The sequence below is a fragment of the Mizuhopecten yessoensis genome, unplaced genomic scaffold, assembly GCF_002113885.1.
Source record: "Mizuhopecten yessoensis strain PY_sf001 unplaced genomic scaffold, ASM211388v2 scaffold11099, whole genome shotgun sequence".
In the NCBI taxonomy this organism is placed as follows: domain Eukaryota; kingdom Metazoa; phylum Mollusca; class Bivalvia; order Pectinida; family Pectinidae; genus Mizuhopecten; species Mizuhopecten yessoensis.
The window spans coordinates 1101361-1119483 of record NW_018408879.1 but is presented as its reverse complement, the minus strand read 5'-3'; the positions used below and the strand labels follow the sequence as shown (position 1 = coordinate 1119483).

General features: G+C 35.5%; 1 protein-coding gene and 1 long non-coding RNA gene across 5 annotated transcripts in view; one reads left to right on the top strand and one right to left on the bottom strand.

Annotated features, from left to right (window-relative positions):
* Window positions 1–117: 117 nt before the first annotated feature.
* The window catches only part of LOC110465711, a 20824-nt gene continuing 2818 nt past the window's right edge, over window positions 118–18123 (bottom strand). Inside the window, exons 3-16 of one of the 4 annotated variants that reach the window (XM_021521720.1) lie at window positions 17338–17436; window positions 16864–16935; window positions 13111–13245; window positions 12101–12202; window positions 11645–11774; window positions 10804–10955; window positions 9826–9888; window positions 9474–9539; window positions 9065–9174; window positions 7153–7213; window positions 6698–6718; window positions 2544–2764; window positions 940–1033; window positions 118–716 (exon numbers count right to left, since the gene is read on the bottom strand). In XM_021521720.1, the coding sequence (XP_021377395.1) occupies window positions 648–716; window positions 940–1033; window positions 2544–2764; window positions 6698–6718; window positions 7153–7213; window positions 9065–9174; window positions 9474–9539; window positions 9826–9888; window positions 10804–10955; window positions 11645–11774; window positions 12101–12202; window positions 13111–13245; window positions 16864–16935; window positions 17338–17436 (1395 nt within the window). In that variant the 3' untranslated portion in view covers window positions 118–647. Of the gene's footprint in view, window positions 717–939; window positions 1034–2543; window positions 2765–4358; window positions 4389–6697; window positions 6719–7152; window positions 7214–9064; window positions 9175–9473; window positions 9540–9825; window positions 9889–10803; window positions 10956–11644; window positions 11775–12100; window positions 12203–13110; window positions 13246–16863; window positions 16936–17337; window positions 17437–18123 lie in introns of all 4 variants that reach the window. The other 3 variants (XM_021521719.1, XM_021521721.1, XM_021521722.1) reach the window with 3 other exon arrangements.
* Window positions 2750–13877, top strand: LOC110465713. The gene is made up of 3 exons (XR_002464646.1): window positions 2750–2792; window positions 12539–12620; window positions 13861–13877. It is a non-coding gene; the product is annotated as an uncharacterized LOC110465713 (long non-coding RNA).

The window sequence follows — 18123 nt, the reverse complement described above, 5'->3', positions numbered from 1 at the left end:
AAATATTTTACAGACTGATGTGTTTAATAACTGATGCTTTTACTAAGGTATCCTAAAGTGTTCACTGTTAGTAACGTTTTTTAAGTGACAGTGCTTGAAAAAAAAAGGAAAAATACAAGCTTTATAATAATTTTATTAATAATATTCAAAATATGACATAAAATCTACATCATGATAATAAACTGACATTACATGGTAAGACATATAGCTGAATGTGAACATGGAACAACCACATCAATGTGCTAATAGAAATGTACTTGTGCACCAAATCATACCTCTCTCGCATACCCTACATCACTTTCTCTCCACATTTGTGCATGATTATCATTTATATACAAAGACACCAGTGTTAACATCTAGACTGTTAACAACCACAAACCATACAGCTTTCTCTGAGCCAATCACATAAAGACTAGAATAGGTGCCATCTTAACAAATTAACTTTGTAATCATCATCTGAAAGTTAACTTTTTAACACATTTCAGACAGATTGTTCTGTCCAGAATATCAATAATGGTTTTGACATTAAACTAAAAACTTTGGTTTTGAAAAAAACATTATGGCAAAAGTGTTCTACTCATAGAGATTCATGTTCATAATCTAAACACATCTGTGTATCTTGTTTCAAAATGAGTGATTGTTGGTATCTATGATGTCTCAATCTTCTTGTCAGCTTTCATATAATTCATCCAGTTGCTACTCAGACATTTTGCCTCCTGGAAACAGAAGCAAAAAAAAATCAATTTAAATTCATTAAAGACTATATTATTATTATCAATTATATAATAACACATTAAATTTTTTTTGGAGTAGACATTTTACCTACCATGGAATTTAAAATTGGTTTGGAAAGACGTGCATGGCTATAAACCAACACATTACACTGGCAGACTCATTAAAACATATTTACAATTAATCAACATGCTACATTGTACTTACAATGATTTTTGTCTTGCCTCTGATTTCATCCATGGTAAGGGGCAGTGGTGCTGGTTTGGGACGACCTGATTCTCTAGACTGTAACATTTGTTTTCTATAAAAAAGAAAATTGGTTCTGTACAGACTGTAATATAACTAGAACACTGACAGGTCAATAAGGGCCCCGTCTTGTGGCAATATATCTCCCATAATCATCAAGAAGCAATCTGCCCATATAGCTGAGCTAGACATTTGACATTTGGACTTCAAAAAGAATCGCAAGGAAGCAAAATATACATTTTACATGTACTATGATGTGAGTCTTGTTTCCTACCACCTCCATATTTGCTGGGCTAACAGAAATGTAAATACCGGTGCAATACTCATTTGTTAGCTTTGATTTGTTTTATTTCACATTAAATACCTCCTCCATCAAGAGCCAGGCCCGGGTCAAAGTCCGAGATCCACTTTGTCTGACCTTTGGACCCAAATGACATTGACCATTAACCCAGTGACCCTGATCTTTGGTCAGTTGACTTATTCTTTAATTCCGACCAACTTTGCTTCTTAATATCATAACAAAATGTTCTTCAGTGAAAAATACAAAACTTGACCTGGACCCCATAACCTGGACCTAAGGTCAGTTGACTCTGTGTTAAGTTCTGAACAACATTGCATCATAATGTCATAACAAAATGTTCATCAGGGAAAAGGTACAAAATTTAATCTTCACCTTTGACCCAGTGACCTTGACCTTTGGTCAATTGACTCCTTGTTTAATTCTGAGCAACATTGCTTCAAAGTGTCATAGCAAAATGTTCACCAGTGAAAAGAAACAAAATTTAACCTTGACCTTTGACCCAATGACCTTAAGTCAGTTGACTACTTGTTTAATTCTGATCAACTTTGCCTCATCATGTCATAAAATGTTCATCAGTGAAAATATGCAAAATTTGACCTTGACCTTTGAATCTAATGACCTTAACCTTTTACCTCAACTTTTTACCTCAGTGTGCTTCTTTGTTTAATTCCGAACAACTTTGCTTCATAATGTCATAGCGAAATGTTCACCAGTGAAAAGCTACAACATTTGAACTTGACCGATGACCTTGACCTTTAATCAGTTGACTCCTTGTTTAATTCTAATCAACTTTGCTTCATAACGTCATAACAAAATGTTATCAGTGAAAAGATGTAAAATTTGACCTTGACCTTTGAACCTTATGACCTTGACCTTTAACCTTGACTTTTTACTGCAATGTGTATTTTTGTGAACTGAACATCTTGACCAAGTTTCATGTACATCGGTCAATAAATACCAAAGTTATCAGCCAGGAACAAAATTTGTGGACGGACAGACAGACAGACAGTGATTACTATAGGGCACCCCTATCTCCGATACGGGGCCCTAATTATGAAGTGCTCCCAAAAAGACCAACAAACAATGAAACCATCAATGTCAAACTTGTAAAAGCCGATCAAAAAATTCTTGTAACTAATTCATAGATACAGATTATAAAGTCTACTCCTAACATTTTATTCCACTAAATCTATACCCACAAAAAATCCTGGCAAACTTCAGCCATGTACATAACCTACAACAGAACCTGTTTTACATTAGTTACCTGCGAAGACCTGGTGCACCGCTGGCCTTGCTTCCTCTAGACTGCAGACTCCCGCGGGACTGGAGGCTACTCCTGGACTGTAGAGAGGTCCGTGAGTGGATACTGCCGTGGCTGGATGATCCTCGACTATGATCATCCTGCATCAACTGACCACCAATCTCTGCCACCTCTACGTCCTGGCGGGAGATGTACTTGTCCTCTGGGGCGGGCAGCATAGATATCTACATGGACAAGAACACCATACAACATGTAAGCTAAAGAATACCTACTGTAGGATTTTTAAAACAACTAAGGTTTATCTAATACTGTAAATTACTTATATGTAATGATATATTTCTGCTATAATGTGCAAAGAGTCAATTGCAATTCTCATGAAATTGAAATCCCAACAGAAGACGGAAGAAAGTGAGAAAAAAAATCCAAAATTAAGTCATTTTTATTTATATAGTATAGTTATCCTATCTCCGCTCTAGTCTCGTTGTAATCATCTGACTATTGTAAAATATTGGCTCTGGTGTCTCACAATCATCATGTTGTAACTTTACAGTTCGATTATTTTTGGTGCAGTGAATTTTCATAAACATGAAAATTAGGTATTCAATACGTTACAAAACACTTCCACTGTCACAGAGATTGTCATAATTGTGAGACCATTTTATGATATTTTCGATCAATACAACACTATTACAAATTAAAAGCAATGAGCATTCTAAACATCATAAAATGAAACTGACCAGAAAACCCAATAGTTCTCTCTGGATTATGTTGGTGCCTAGGAATAGCACTTGTACGTTTTAACTTGATTTGCCTCTAATTAGTTGTCAGTGTCCTAGCATGTCTAGGGTGTAAGGTATAGAAAACAAGGCTTTTCACATAAGCAAAGGGTACATATGTATTGCATCACATCAAACGCAAATCCCTTGGTATACATTGGGCATGCAAGTTACATGCAACGGTATACATGAATCTTTGAAGTAGTTTTTATTGCAGCGGCAAGGCTTTCAGCATAGTGTCGCATGTGCTACATTAATATTGCAGTGGGTAGGTGTTGGATATACACAGCACACGCTGACTCATAGACATATAGGCAATGATGATCAGAACACACATGTATATAGCTGACAATGTATCATAATATCACTTGTGAGGGGGTAAAACAAGGACCTAGGTCATTATTTTAACATTGAATGATTTCTTAATCAGATGAGGTACAATTATACCGAAGTGACATGGAATGAAATCATTCTTTTTATTCAAAATTATTTTATCCTGTTTTAAAAACATATGGAAGAACATATAACTGCCTATGAAGGATAGGGAAATTTGTGTTGCATAGTTACTATTAAAGTAAAACTGTTTGCTTGATCTCGGGTATTACACAATTAAATGTAACAGTTAACGAAGTCTAGCTTGGACAAGCTATCGATTAAGAACTGCAAGATCTGTACATAAAACTTTGTAGAATTAGCAGAGTTCAAAGTACGGTTAAAGAATATTTGCTATCACTAATTCCTTTTGTTTTACATATGAGTATCTTTTAGTCTGTGTTACATGCATAACTGACATGTTATCCATTCTGTTAGTGGACCCTTGGGTCTGTTGAATTGGAAATATAAAAAATAAATAAATAAATCTCTGTGGAATCATGTATGTGAGAATGATTCTGCTATATATCAACCATTCACATGTTTCTTTGTGCTGGTGTATCCAAAGTCAAAAAAGCTTACAAGTGCATTTCAAAAACAGTATGCATACAATTGAGTTAGTTTTTAACACAAGGATACACATCACAACATATAGAGAGGGTAAACATACAAGGTTCTGCATCCCACTATACATGGACGCCTGAAAACAGAATCACTAAATCGTTACAAGGGTTTTCTTAAACATCACAAGGGTTTTCTTTGGCTGAACCACTAAAACGTCACAAGGGACTTCTCTAGCAGAACTACTAAAATGTCAAAAGCACACAAGGGGTTCTCATGCAGGTTCAATAAAACATCACAAAGGACTTAAAACTGAATCATTTACACATTACATGGGACTATACCAAACAAACTCAAAATGTCACAACATATGTTGAAAGCAATTGGGATGTGGATATAAAAAAGGAGGTTTGACACTATAAAATCAGCTGCAAAGGAATCCAATGATGGATGGATGGAAGGGTCTGGAGAAATCACCGAAACTTCATGGATGGATGGAAGGGTCTGGAGAAATCACAGAAACTTCATGGATGAAAGAAAGGGTCTGGAGAAATCACGGAAACTTCATGGATGGATGGAAATAAGGGTCTGGAGAAATCATGGAGAGAAGGAAGGGTATGGAGAAATTACGGATACTTCATGCATAGAAGAGAGGGTATGGAGGAATCATGGAAACTTAATGCATAGAAGGAAGGGTTTGGAGAAATCATGGATACTTCATGGAGAGAAGGAAGGGCATGTAGAAATCATGGATACCACATGGAGAGAAGGAAGGGTATGGAGGAAACTATGGAAACTTAATGCATAGATGTAAGGGTATGGAGGAATTACAGATACTTCATGGATAGAAGGAAGGGTATGGAGGAAATCATGGATACTTCATGAATAGTTGGAAGGTTATGGAGGAAATCATGGATACTTCATGGAGAGAAGGAAGGGCATGTAGAAATCATGGATACCACATGGAGAGAAGGAAGGGTATGGAGGAAACTATGGAAACTTCATGCATAGATGTAAGGGTATGGAGGAAATCATGGATACTTCATGGAGAGAAGAAAGGGTATGGAGAAACCATGGATACTTCATGGAGAGAAGGAAGGGTATGGAGGAAATCATGGATACTTCATGAATAGATGGAAGGGTATGAAGGAAATCATGGATACTTCATGGATAGAAGGAAGGGTATGGAGGAAATCATGGATACTTCATGGATAGATGGAAGGGTATGAAGGAAACCATGGATACTTCATGGATAGAAGGAAGGGTATGGAGGAAATCATGGATACTTCATGGATAGATAGAAGGGTATGGAGGAAACCATGGATACTTCATGGAGAGAAGGAAGGGTATGGAGAAATCATGGATACTTCATGGAGAGAAGGAAGGGTATGGAGAAATCATGGATACTTCATGGAGAGAAGGAAGGGTATGGAGAAATCATGGATACTTCATGGAGAGAAGGAAGGGTATGGAGAAATCATGGATACTTCATGGAGAGAAGGAAGGGTATGGAGAAATCATGGATACTTCATGGAGAGAAGGAAGGGTATGGAGAAATCATGGATACTTCATGGAGAGAAGGAAGGGTATGGAGAAATCATGGATACTTCATGGAGAGAAGGAAGGGTATGGAGAAATCATGGATACTTCATGGAGAGAAGGAAGGGTATGGAGAAATCATGGATACTTCATGGAGAGAAGGAAGGGTATGGAGAAATCATGGATACTTCATGGAGAGAAGGAAGGGTATGGAGAAATCATGGATACTTCATGGAGAGAAGGAAGGGTATGGAGAAATCATGGATACTTCATGGAGAGAAGGAAGGGTATGGAGAAATCATGGATACTTCATGGAGAGAAGGAAGGGTATGGAGAAATCATGGATAGTTGGAAGGGTATGGAGGAAATCATGGATACTTCATGGAGAGAAGGAAGGGTATGGAGAAATTATGGATACTTCATGGATAGATGGAAGGGTATGGAGGTTATCATGGATACTTCATGGAGAGAAGGAAGGGTATGGAGGAAATCATGGATACTTCATGAATAGAAAGAAGGGTATGGAGGAAATAATGGAGAGAAGGAAGGTTATGGGGAAATCATGGAAACTTCATGGTTGGAAGGAAGGGTATGGAGAAATCATGGAAACTTCATGGTTGGAAGGCAGGGTATGGAGAAATCATGGAAACTTCATGGTTGGAAGGCAGGGTATAGTGAAAAGTCACTTCCATGAGGAATGGAAGGTCATAAAAACATCATAAACACTACAGAATGTTTGACAGGGGTCAAATAAATGCCAAAGGTCAATATATTGATATTTTTCTCACTCTTAAATATCAAAATTTGACAAAGGTTGGCAGGAGAGTCGGGAATTCCTTTAATCACCTAAAATTTCATGAAGGAAGTATTGGGTTTTAGATGGGCCACAAAGAGAAATATAATTCTTACATTATAAATAGATGGTAGAAACTGTAAAATAAAATGATATTATTTTAAGTGCGTCTGTTTATACCTTGACTTGTTTACATAAATATACAGATTTATTTTCATTTCTGTGTCGACATAAAAGAGATTATTGTCCGACAGTAAAACCATCAGGATTTGTATTTCATGTTATCGTTGTAATGGAAATAGTTGATGTGATAATCATGCTATCCTGAATACATCTGATATCAAACAAGTTTTGCTGATATTTTACAAATAATGCCAAGTATGAAATTTATACAAAATACATACACATGCATGGCACTACTACGACATTTCAATATTTCTGATAAATGCAATATAAAAAGGTAATGCATGCCCAATACAGTTTTAACACAGACGAGCAACAGTAAAAGCATAAAGATTTCTACATTCATTGTATACATGTTGATGTTATGGTAACACCTTTTTATACTCACCACATCCCGCAGTGAATTTCCATCCAATATACCACCGATCTCTTCATGATTATCCAATATTCTGCATAATTATACAAATCCAGAATTATAAATAACCATTAAAAAACTGAACATTTATAAAAAATGTGAAGGTAGAATGGTTATGTTTAAAGCTGGCCTAGCTGTTGTTATATGCATATGGAAACTTCAAACAAAAGTGAATGTTTTCACTGTGCTTGATATTAATGCTAAAATCTTTCAAGTATTCCCCAGTCAGCAAAACCTGTACAAGTACACTCAAGTTAAAGCACTGTCCATATATAGGTCCTAGACTTCACAGCTATAAAGCACTGTCCATATATATAGGTCCTAGACTTCACAGCTATAAAGCACTGTCCATATATACAGGTCCTAGACTTCACAGCTATAAAGCACTGTCCATATATAGGTCCTAGACTTCATAGCTATAAAGCACTGTCCATATATAGTTCCTAGACTTCACAGCTATAAAGGAATGTCCATATATATAGGTCCTAGACTTCACAGCTATAAAGCACTGTCCATATATATAGGTCCTAGACTTCACAGCTATAAAGCACTGTCCATATATATAGGTCCTAGACTTCACAGCTATAAAGCACTGTCCATATATATAGGTCCTAGACTTCACAGCTATAAAGCACTGTCCATATATATAGGTCCTAGACTTCACAGCTATAAAGCACTGTCCATATATATAGGTCCTAGACTTCACAGCTATAAAGCACTGTCCATATATATAGGTCCTAGACTTCACAGCTATAAAGCACTGTCCATATATATAGGTCCTAGACTTCACAGCTATAAAGCACTGTCCATATATATAGGTCCTAGACTTCACAGCTATAAAGCACTGTCCATATATATAGGTCCTAGACTTCACAGCTATAAAGCACTGTCCACATATATAGGTCCTAGACTTCACAGCTATAAAGCACTGTCCATATATATAGGTCCTAGACTTCACAGCTATAAAGCACTGTCCATATATATAGGTCCTAGACTTCACAGCTATAAAGCACTGTCCATATATATAGGTCCTAGACTTCACAGCTATAAAGCACTGTCCATATATATAGGTCCTAGACTTCACAGCTATAAAGCACTGTCCATATATATAGGTCCTAGACTTCACAGCTATAAAGCACTGTCCATATATATAGGTCCTAGACTTCACAGCTATAAAGCACTGTCCATATATATAGGTCCTAGACTTCACAGCTATAAAGCACTGTCCATATATATAGGTCCTAGACTTCACAGCTATAAAGCACTGTCCATATATATAGGTCCTAGACTTCACAGCTATAAAGCACTGTCCATATATATAGGTCCTAGACTTCACAGCTATAAAGCACTGTCCATATATATAGGTCCTAGACTTCACAGCTATAAAGCACTGTCCATATATATAGGTCCTAGACTTCACAGCTATAAAGCACTCTCCATATATATATAGGTCCTAGACTTCACAGCTATAAACCACTGCCCATATATACAGGTCCTAGACTTCACAGCTATAAAGCACTGTCCATATATATAGGTCTTAGACTTCACAGCTATAAAGCACTGTCCATATATATAGGTCCTGGACTTCACAGCTATAACGCACTGTCCATATATACAGGTCCTAGACTTCACAGCTATAAAGCACTGTCCATATATACAGATCCTAGACTTCACAGCTTTAAAGCACTGTCCATATATACAGGTCCTAGACTTCACAGCTATAAAGCACTGTCCATATATACAGGTCCTAGACTTCACAGCTAACCCAAGCTGGTGTATAGAGTAAACATTGACCACAGGTCTAGACCTCACAGCTGCTAGTTCCTCACAAACCACAGCTAGTTTCTGCTGTAAACAGTTATGAGGTTACTTGGTGCTACTTTACCTATTAGCTGCAGCACCATGGGCCATAGCCATTTGGTGCATTCGATGTAACTTGCGAAGAAACTTCTTTCTCTGTTTGATTCGCACCTTCAGTTCAGCCTGTCTTTGTATCTGAAAATTTATTTGAAAATTACTTTATATTGTAGTTTTGCCACACAAAAACTTCACAGAAACCATTTTTAATTATTCAATTATCAATAAAAAAAACTGTCAAAACAGTCAAAAACTGAACTGATAATTTCCTAGCCAAAAATGATTGATACTGCTGTAGCTTTAAGTAAATCCTTAAGTTGAAACATCACTATATAATTTTACATTAACTATTATAATGGGAAGAGACTTGTTTCAATAATCTTCCAGATAATTAGAGCGGTTATGTTTGTTTGGTGTTAAATAGAGTACAGACTGACCTCCTCTGGGTCAGCAGGTTTCTCCCCAAGATCCATTGAGAAACACCTAAGTGGTGGCATCAGTGGCTGTAAGAAAATGATATTCAAATAAATTATGACACAAATATATTCAATGTTACTGTTTTAGAAGCAAGTAAATGTATACTTTGTCCAGTTCCTACTTCAGTCTCGACTCCAACAATAAATATCCATAGAAAAGAAAGCTGTTCATCAAACAAAATGGAAAAGATATTTTAAAACATATTTTGTGAAAAATTTCAAAATTCTTTCAATAAGACAGTCTTTTTAAAATCAAAAGAAATAGAAAAATTAAGAATGTTTCCAGAATAGCATAATCATAAAAACAGATTACCTTAGGGAAGCGCTTTTCTAGGTCTAACATTGTTTGTTTTTTAGAAGCTCCCACTTTTGTCTGCTGAAAAATTAAATGTATAAGCATTATTCACAGGATTTATAGATTATTACTAATTACATGAATTTCAAAACTAATGATTAGTATCTTATGTAGTTGTGCACCGGGATTTTAATTTGGGATTTCGACCGTTTTTGATGGAGTTATGCCCCTTTTTGCGAAATACTTGTCCGCACAACTCCTCCTTAACTAACAGGTGGATTTTATTGAAACTTTGCATGAATGATTGATATTTTATGTAGTTGTGCACCGGCATTTTAATTTGGGATTTCAACCCTTTTTGATGGAGTTATGCCCCTTTGTGCGAAATACTTGTCCGTGCAACTCCTCCTTAAGTAACAGGTGGATTTCATTGAAACTTTGCATGAATGATCAGTATCTCATGTAGTTGTGTACCAACATTTTAATTTGGGATTTCGTTGGAGTTATGCCCCTTTGTGCAAAATACTTTTGTATTTAGATAAGCAAAAATATGGGCCCCAAACCTCTTGGTTATACATACAGTGGAGAGCTTATCAAGCTGGTCCCTAGAATTGGAGTAGATATCTGTATTACATCTTTATATTGGAGGAGATATCTGCATTACATCTTTCAGCAAAACTTGTTCAGATGGGCTAACAAGTTTTGGTTTTCATGTATGTTTTGGCATTGAGAGGGAGTACATACAGGAAGTATGTGAGTGACCTATATACTTAAATCAGTGTACAGCTCAGCCAATAAAGAAATCATTACTGGTGGGAAACCATATTGCTTTGCATTAGTAAGCCTTTAGCTTACAGTTCTGGTTTGTATCCTGTTAAATTTGACTTCCTGCTCATGGTAGAAAGTAAGTGGGGACACGCCTTCCCTAGCTTGCTTCACAGTATTCAGTGGTTATTACAGACAAATATTGGAAAGGTCATAGTAGAGGTAACATACCTCATCATGTTTGGCTGCAAACTGGTGAGTAACGGCCCATTCCTCTCTCGTGGGCGGTCGGGATGCTTCTGCGATATGACTGAGGGAACGAGGATTGGGGGGTGCAGGTTTGTGTAAACTTGTGACAGTACTGGCTGCTACAGACCCTGTATCTAGTAAATGACAAGCAAAATACTTATGTATTTACTTATACATGTACTTTGTAATTATAAGAATTCACTTTTGATATCTAACAATAGAAATTAAACAAACCCTTCCCATTTTATAAACCTTGTCAAGTTGTTAAGGAAATCCCAGATTATACCAATAAAAGATAGAATTTACTTTTCTTTTTATGTACAATTATATGTACAGAGGTTAAATAAACTTGTCAAATCTATTTATACAGTTTTACCAGTGAAATATGAAGTTTCAGGTAAAACAGAAATTGATTTTTTTTCTTCATTGAAAAATAAAAAGTTTGTAAATTCACACTAAATCAACAAGCCGCAGAGAAATGAAAAGTATGAAAAATAAACAATGAGCATTGTCAAATATGATGTCACACCAGCCTTAACATTTCTTTATTGTGGTGTCACAATATGGTATTACATGGGTCAAATTATTTGGTGGGAGACAAACTCTATGTTCACAGTGTCCTGTGTCCTTATAAAGACAAGATTCCACAGCAATGTTGATTTTCAGATTTGGGTTTAAATGAAACTTGAGCGGTTTATTGATACAGTACATGTGTAGAAAGTTTCTCGAAAATCAAACAATTCCTTCAAAAGCGTTATCACACAGAAACTATGTGACATTTTGGAAAAATCTGATGATGATAAGCTAAAAACTCAAAACTCACCAGAAGTTTTTGTATTTTTGAAATATGAATTGAAGACTTCTGGCTTCTTTATATCTTCTCTGAATCTGTCAATGTCATATTGTGTTTTTAGTTTTCCTTCCTTCATCAACTTGTCTTGTAGCTCAACAACCTGAAAAGTAAATCACACTGTTGAATTATTCTCTTTATCCACAAAAGGTGGTCACTGACTTAAAAATTACTTAATTTGGTATATATATTGATACAGGGTTAATTTCATGTTTTGTAACAAAACATTTTTCATACTACATACAGTTACCTGGTATGTATTTCCTGTCTATTTTCCTAAACATGCTGTACATAGTCGCGAGCAGATATTCAGTTACTTTTTGAAAAGAGACCACCATCTTATAACGATCAACTCAGTCTAGTTCCACCACACACTACTGGAGTCAAGCTCAGTGACCGACCTGATTGAGCGGTCAGTGGCATGCCTACCTTTGCAACATCAGACTTTGGCATGTCCTTGAGGAAGCTGCTGTTTGAGGTTAAAACATGTTTCTCTGTTTTCTTTTTCAACGTCTGTCTCTCTGGCTTCTGCTGTAAAACAAGATATCATTCACCATGACACTTATAATATAACATGGTCTAGATGGTTGTGAGTCTAATGAAATTTGCAACTAAAGATATCATACACTAGGTTCAGTTTTCTGATATTATAAGTGGAAATCAGACTATTACCAGTAATCTTCTACATTCACGAGCAATACTTTGGAGAAATCATAACCAGTTTTATATGTCAAGAACAACACATGTACTTGTGGATGATTTACAAATATATTGAACAATCTTCAACTTTAGATATAGACTAATGTGGTACAATGTATTGCTATATATTCAGCAGGTTCACATGCAATCAAATTTATTTATTTTTAGGAGTGCAATAAGCTATAATGCTTTCTCCACAAATAAAATACTGTGACACAGGGATTCAACAAATCAGCAAATCCAACACAAGGTGAAAAATGTTACACATCAGTACATTTAATAGAGATTCTACAGGTAAGTTACGGTCCTACAGGTGAGTTACGGTCCTACAGGTGAGTTGCAGTCCACCAGGTGAGTTGAGATCATGCAGGTGAGTTACGGTCCTACAGGTGAGTTACGGTCCTACAGGTGAGTTATGGTCCTACAGGTGAGTTGCAGTCCTACAGGTGAGTTACGGTCCTACATGTGAGTTACGGTCCGACAGGTGAGTTGCGGTCCGACAGGTGAGTTACGGTCCTACAGGTGAGTGAGTTACGGTCCTATAGGTGAGTTACGGTCCTACAGGTGAGTTGCAGTCCACCAGGTGAGTTGCGGTCCTACAGGTGAGTTGCGGTCCTACAGGTGAGTTACGGTCCTACAGGTGACTTGTTTGAGATCCTATAGGAGAGGACCTAAAGGTAGAGGTTGTAATCCTATCCTGAGTTCCTGTTAAGACCTTAAAAATAAGTTGTTATTCTTACCAGCTCCTCCTGATCCCCGGGGTGTGTGGAATCTCGGGGTGTATTCAGTCTTGTCATCATGTGGGACACTTTCTTAGAGAAATACTGGCTTCCTTCAGGCAAGCTCTGTCGCTCCTCCATTAACTGGGAGTACCGCTACAAACAAAATTGTCTGTTATTTTCCATTTACATAATATTACCTCAACAGTCAAGTCTCTGTCAATACTTTATTGCTCAGTTATCACAGTTTGTCATGAACCCTGAATGCACCGTTAGCAGCTGCCTTAAATTGCCTCTATGTTTGTCTGTCATAATTATAAGTCAATCATCAAATTTGACATGTATTTACTTCTGTCTCGGTGCAAGTACAGGATCTGTGCATATACCATGTGTTTTTGTCATGTATCTTGTTTTCGGACTTCACTGTATATGTCAGACATTGTTCAAGTGATGTCTGTTTAGAAGATTATCATAAATTATGAAGTCCAATAATATTAGAGATGGGTCTTAATGAATGCATTAACCTGTGACTCGTCATCGAGTGTACAGTTTCTATGACTAATATATATGTACTGTAACAGTCTACCTGTAATGTCATTGTCATTTATAGCAAACTGCTGCATATTTATATACTCTTGATACATATATGTTATACACATTTCTCATAAATTTCAATCAAAATAAATGTAAAATTCTCTAAAAATATGACAATTAACCTGAATATTAATTAATTGTAATTCAGAAAATTTATTTTTTACTTTATGCACTCAGAGGAATACATTTCAAGGTAAGTAACCATTACAGTTGCTTAACAGAAAACACTATATAATTCTATATTCTTAACTATATCTATGTTCTTTAACCATGTGTGTTGTAACAGCCCTATAAACAGCTGTGCCACATGTTTGTACTTAATCACTCGATATCAATAGATAATCATAATCTGGGCAGATTAAAATTTTAATCCACACATTTTAATTCCACATATCCTTTAGAACTGAAAAGTTTGGTAATTAGTGACCTATCCGACCTAGGCACTGAGTGTGTATGTGACAGTATGTTCAGGCGTTACCTTGGACGCGAGTAAACAAGGACTGTCAGTAATGAAGACCTTCCATTGTTCAAACAGTCCATAGATCCACTTAACAGGCATTTACCCGGGTAATACTAAGTTATTAGAAATGTAGGATCTTACATGAGTTTACTGTTTATATGAATTTAAACTGATCTACAAATTTTACACTTCAGCAATGTCGAGCCACTGTCAAGCAAAAATAACAATATGTGATTTATCAAATATTTGCAAAAATTGCAAAAAACAAACCCATAGGATTTTGCAGGTCATTCTTGCAGCCTTAAAATATGACATTGGTGTATTCACTGATTAACAGTGATCATGAGATGTGTATTACTTCCTTCGTATTGTCTACCTAAACAGGTTATTTCCGCTACATGTGTGTTATACTTGTAGTTTAATTCTTTGCTGATATCAGTTAATAGCACATATATTTTATGTTTTCCAATCTTTGAAAATAGCTTTGTCATTCATACATCTGAGTAAGTCTAATTTCTGATTCATCAAACTCTAGTTTGGTATCTATTTTTAGTTTAGCTATAATAGTTTTTATTATCATGTTAACATTGAATTAGTAAAACATAAAACCAGCTCTGTCTAACATCACAGCTCTATCAAGTTAGTAAACACAAGCAAAACAAACGTATCAAAGCTCAATTGTCATTCAATATTTAACTAAATCACATCATCCAAATACAGTTTATATGAAAGGAAAACAGTTTTCAAGACCTACTTAAGAGAAATGAAAATATTTTTTAAAACAAATGTAGACTGAACATGAAATCACAAAATAAAACCATATCAATTGTTGTATTTATCACAGAGAACAGCCTTCAATGTAAAGCTAAATCTTTGGTAATGTTCCTTACAAGAAATTAACACACCAAATTATCTGTCAAATACCATTTCTGTTGATGACTCTGCTGAAGTACTTACAAGGCAAGATATGGTATGTCACCAGACATGAAGGAAAGCAGTTATATCTTGTAAATCTTAAAATGTTTTTTTTTTTGTAGTTTTTTTTGTGAGGGGTGCAATTACTTGTGCAAAATATTTGAACTGAAATATATATCAGATTAATATTGACACTGTCCTATACATATGATAAATTCATAGAGATTACTTATATAAAGTTAAAAAATTACTAAGCTATATACATGACCTTGACATTATCTTTCACAAGAAGTACCTTAACTAAGCTGTATATGACATTAACACTATCCCAAACTAATTTTAACTAACACTGGCATTATCCCTCACTAATTTACTTACACTTTAAGTTATAAAATTGATACTATTCCACACTAATTTTTACCTTTACTAAGCTACGGTATAATATGGCATTACATGTAACACTTATTATCATTATTTATATCCCACACTAAATCTACCTATACTAAGCTGTATATGGTATTGACACTTTCTTACACTAAATCTACCTATACTAAGCTGTATATGATATTGACCCTTTCTTACACTAAATCCACCTATACTAAGCTGTGTAATGATATTGACACTTTCTTACACTAAATCCACCTATACTAAGCTGTGTAATGATATTGACACTTTCTTACACTAAATCCACCTATACTAGGCTGTATATGATATTGACACTTTCTTACACTAAAACCACCTATACTAAGCTGTATGTGATATTGACACTTTCTCACACTAAATCTACCTATACTAAGCTATATATGATGATGACACTTGCTTACACTAAATCTACCTAAACTAAGCTGTATATGATTTTGACACTATCTCACACTAAAGCTTCCTATAATAAGCTATTTCTGACACGCTGTATATGATATTGACGCTTTCTTACACTAAATCTCCCTATACTAGGCTGTATATGATATTGACGCTTTCTTACACTAAATCCACCTATACTAAGCTGTGTAATGATATTCACACTTTCTTACACTAAACCTACCTAGACTAAGATGTATATGATATTGACACTTTCATACACTAAATCTACCTATATTAGGCTGTATATGATATTGACGCTATCCAACCCTAAATCTACCAATACCAAGCTGTATATGATATTAACACTGTCTCACACTAAATCTACCTATGCTAAGCTGTATATGATATTGTCACTATCTCACACTAAAGCTTCCTATAATAAGCTATTTCTGACACGCTGTATATGATATTGACTCTTTCTTACACTAAATCTACCTATACTAAGCTGTATATGATATTGACACTTTCTTATACTAAATCCACCTATACTAAGCTATATATGATGATGACACTTTCTTACACTAAATCTACCTATACTAAGCTGTATATGATATTGACACTATCTCACACTAAATCTTCCTATAATAAGCTATTTCTGACACGGACAGCCTTATAATCAGTTTTACATGTAACCCAACAAAAACTTAGATTCAAGTAGCTCTGTACTGTTCTTTAACATTTAGATATAACAACTAGTCTAATTTAATAAAATCATCAAACATGTTCACCTTCATTTTAATTTTGTGAAATTTGTTTGTTTAGTGATTTGTTAACATGAATGTTTTCCAGAATGAGATGAATTGATTAATGCAGCATTCAAACTAAAACCTCTCAAATGAAAATTTGTTTAAGTTTAACAAATCAGTTATCATGCAATGCAACAATTGTTTAAGTTTAACAAATCAGTTATCATGCAATGCAACAATTCCATGTCAAACAAGTACCGAATTTTCCCTCAAAAGTATAGCCTGGAGAGACTTAGACGTTCTGTAGTGCTGTTTGATTTTCCTTGCTTGCTGTTTGAATAAAACATTATTAAATCGGTGAAGTAGTTATGAAGAGACTGTACATAAACACTTCCAGGGGGGGGGGGGCATCATTATTGAATGTCAAAGTCATGAATTAAATGTGTATTTTTCTAAAACAAACATTTTATAGCAATGAAATGATAATTTATTCCAAAAAAAAAAAATTGCAATGAAATACAATGCACATCATTGATTTATGAACACAAATCAAAAATGTAAATTTCTAGAACTGAAGAATTCCTGGACAACAAAATGATTTCCAATTTTCATTGAGGGAATGATGTATGAAAGACACTTTCAATAAAAGGAAAACAAGATCATGTAGAAAAAAAACATGTCCAAGGGCTAGAAACATTTTGTCAAAATGTCATATTTCATTTATCTATATACCTCTTCTCTCTTTTTGCGTCTTTTTTCTTCGTTGTCTGTTTCTTCTGGTTCTTTCACCGATTTTTTCTGCTGACGCTCTTTCTGTGCTCTGCGTTGTTGCTTAAATAAAATTCAATCATCAAAAGATGAAACAAATCTGCCAATGTTTTACAGACCATCTCCAAACACATCAAGTAACAAACTTTATACACATGGTTGTATGATATTAGTTTCAATTCTTTGTCAGCAACACTGCCTACAGTATTGTCAGATTAAACAAGAGGCCCAGAGGGCCTGTATCGCTCACCTGGATACCTAAGCAATCATGGCAAACTATTCTCCAAATGAGATCAAGGGAATATGCCAGACCCCAAGGCCAATCCTTGTAGCATAGCTATATTAGATTTTTCATGCCCAGCAATTTTATGTATGGTTATATTATGGGGTGGGGATCTCAACTGTTTCCAAGCTTTGACCCAGAAACTAGGTCCCTAGAGTTGTGGCCAGACCCCAGGATCGATTCTAATATCGTGACTGCATTTGTCTCTTTTTGCCAAGCATTTGTATATATAGTTTTGGGGTGGGGATCTCAACCGTTTCAAAGTTATGACCCAGGGGCCAAGTCTGCAAGGGTGGGGCAAACCCTGGGATCAATTCTGATGTCATGACTGGATTCGTCTCTTTATGCCCAACAATTGTATATATAGTTTTGGGGTGGGGATATTAACCATTTCAAAGTTATGACCCAGGGGTTAAGTCTCCAAGGGTGGGGCAGTCCCCAAGGCCAACCTGGAAGCATATGTGCAA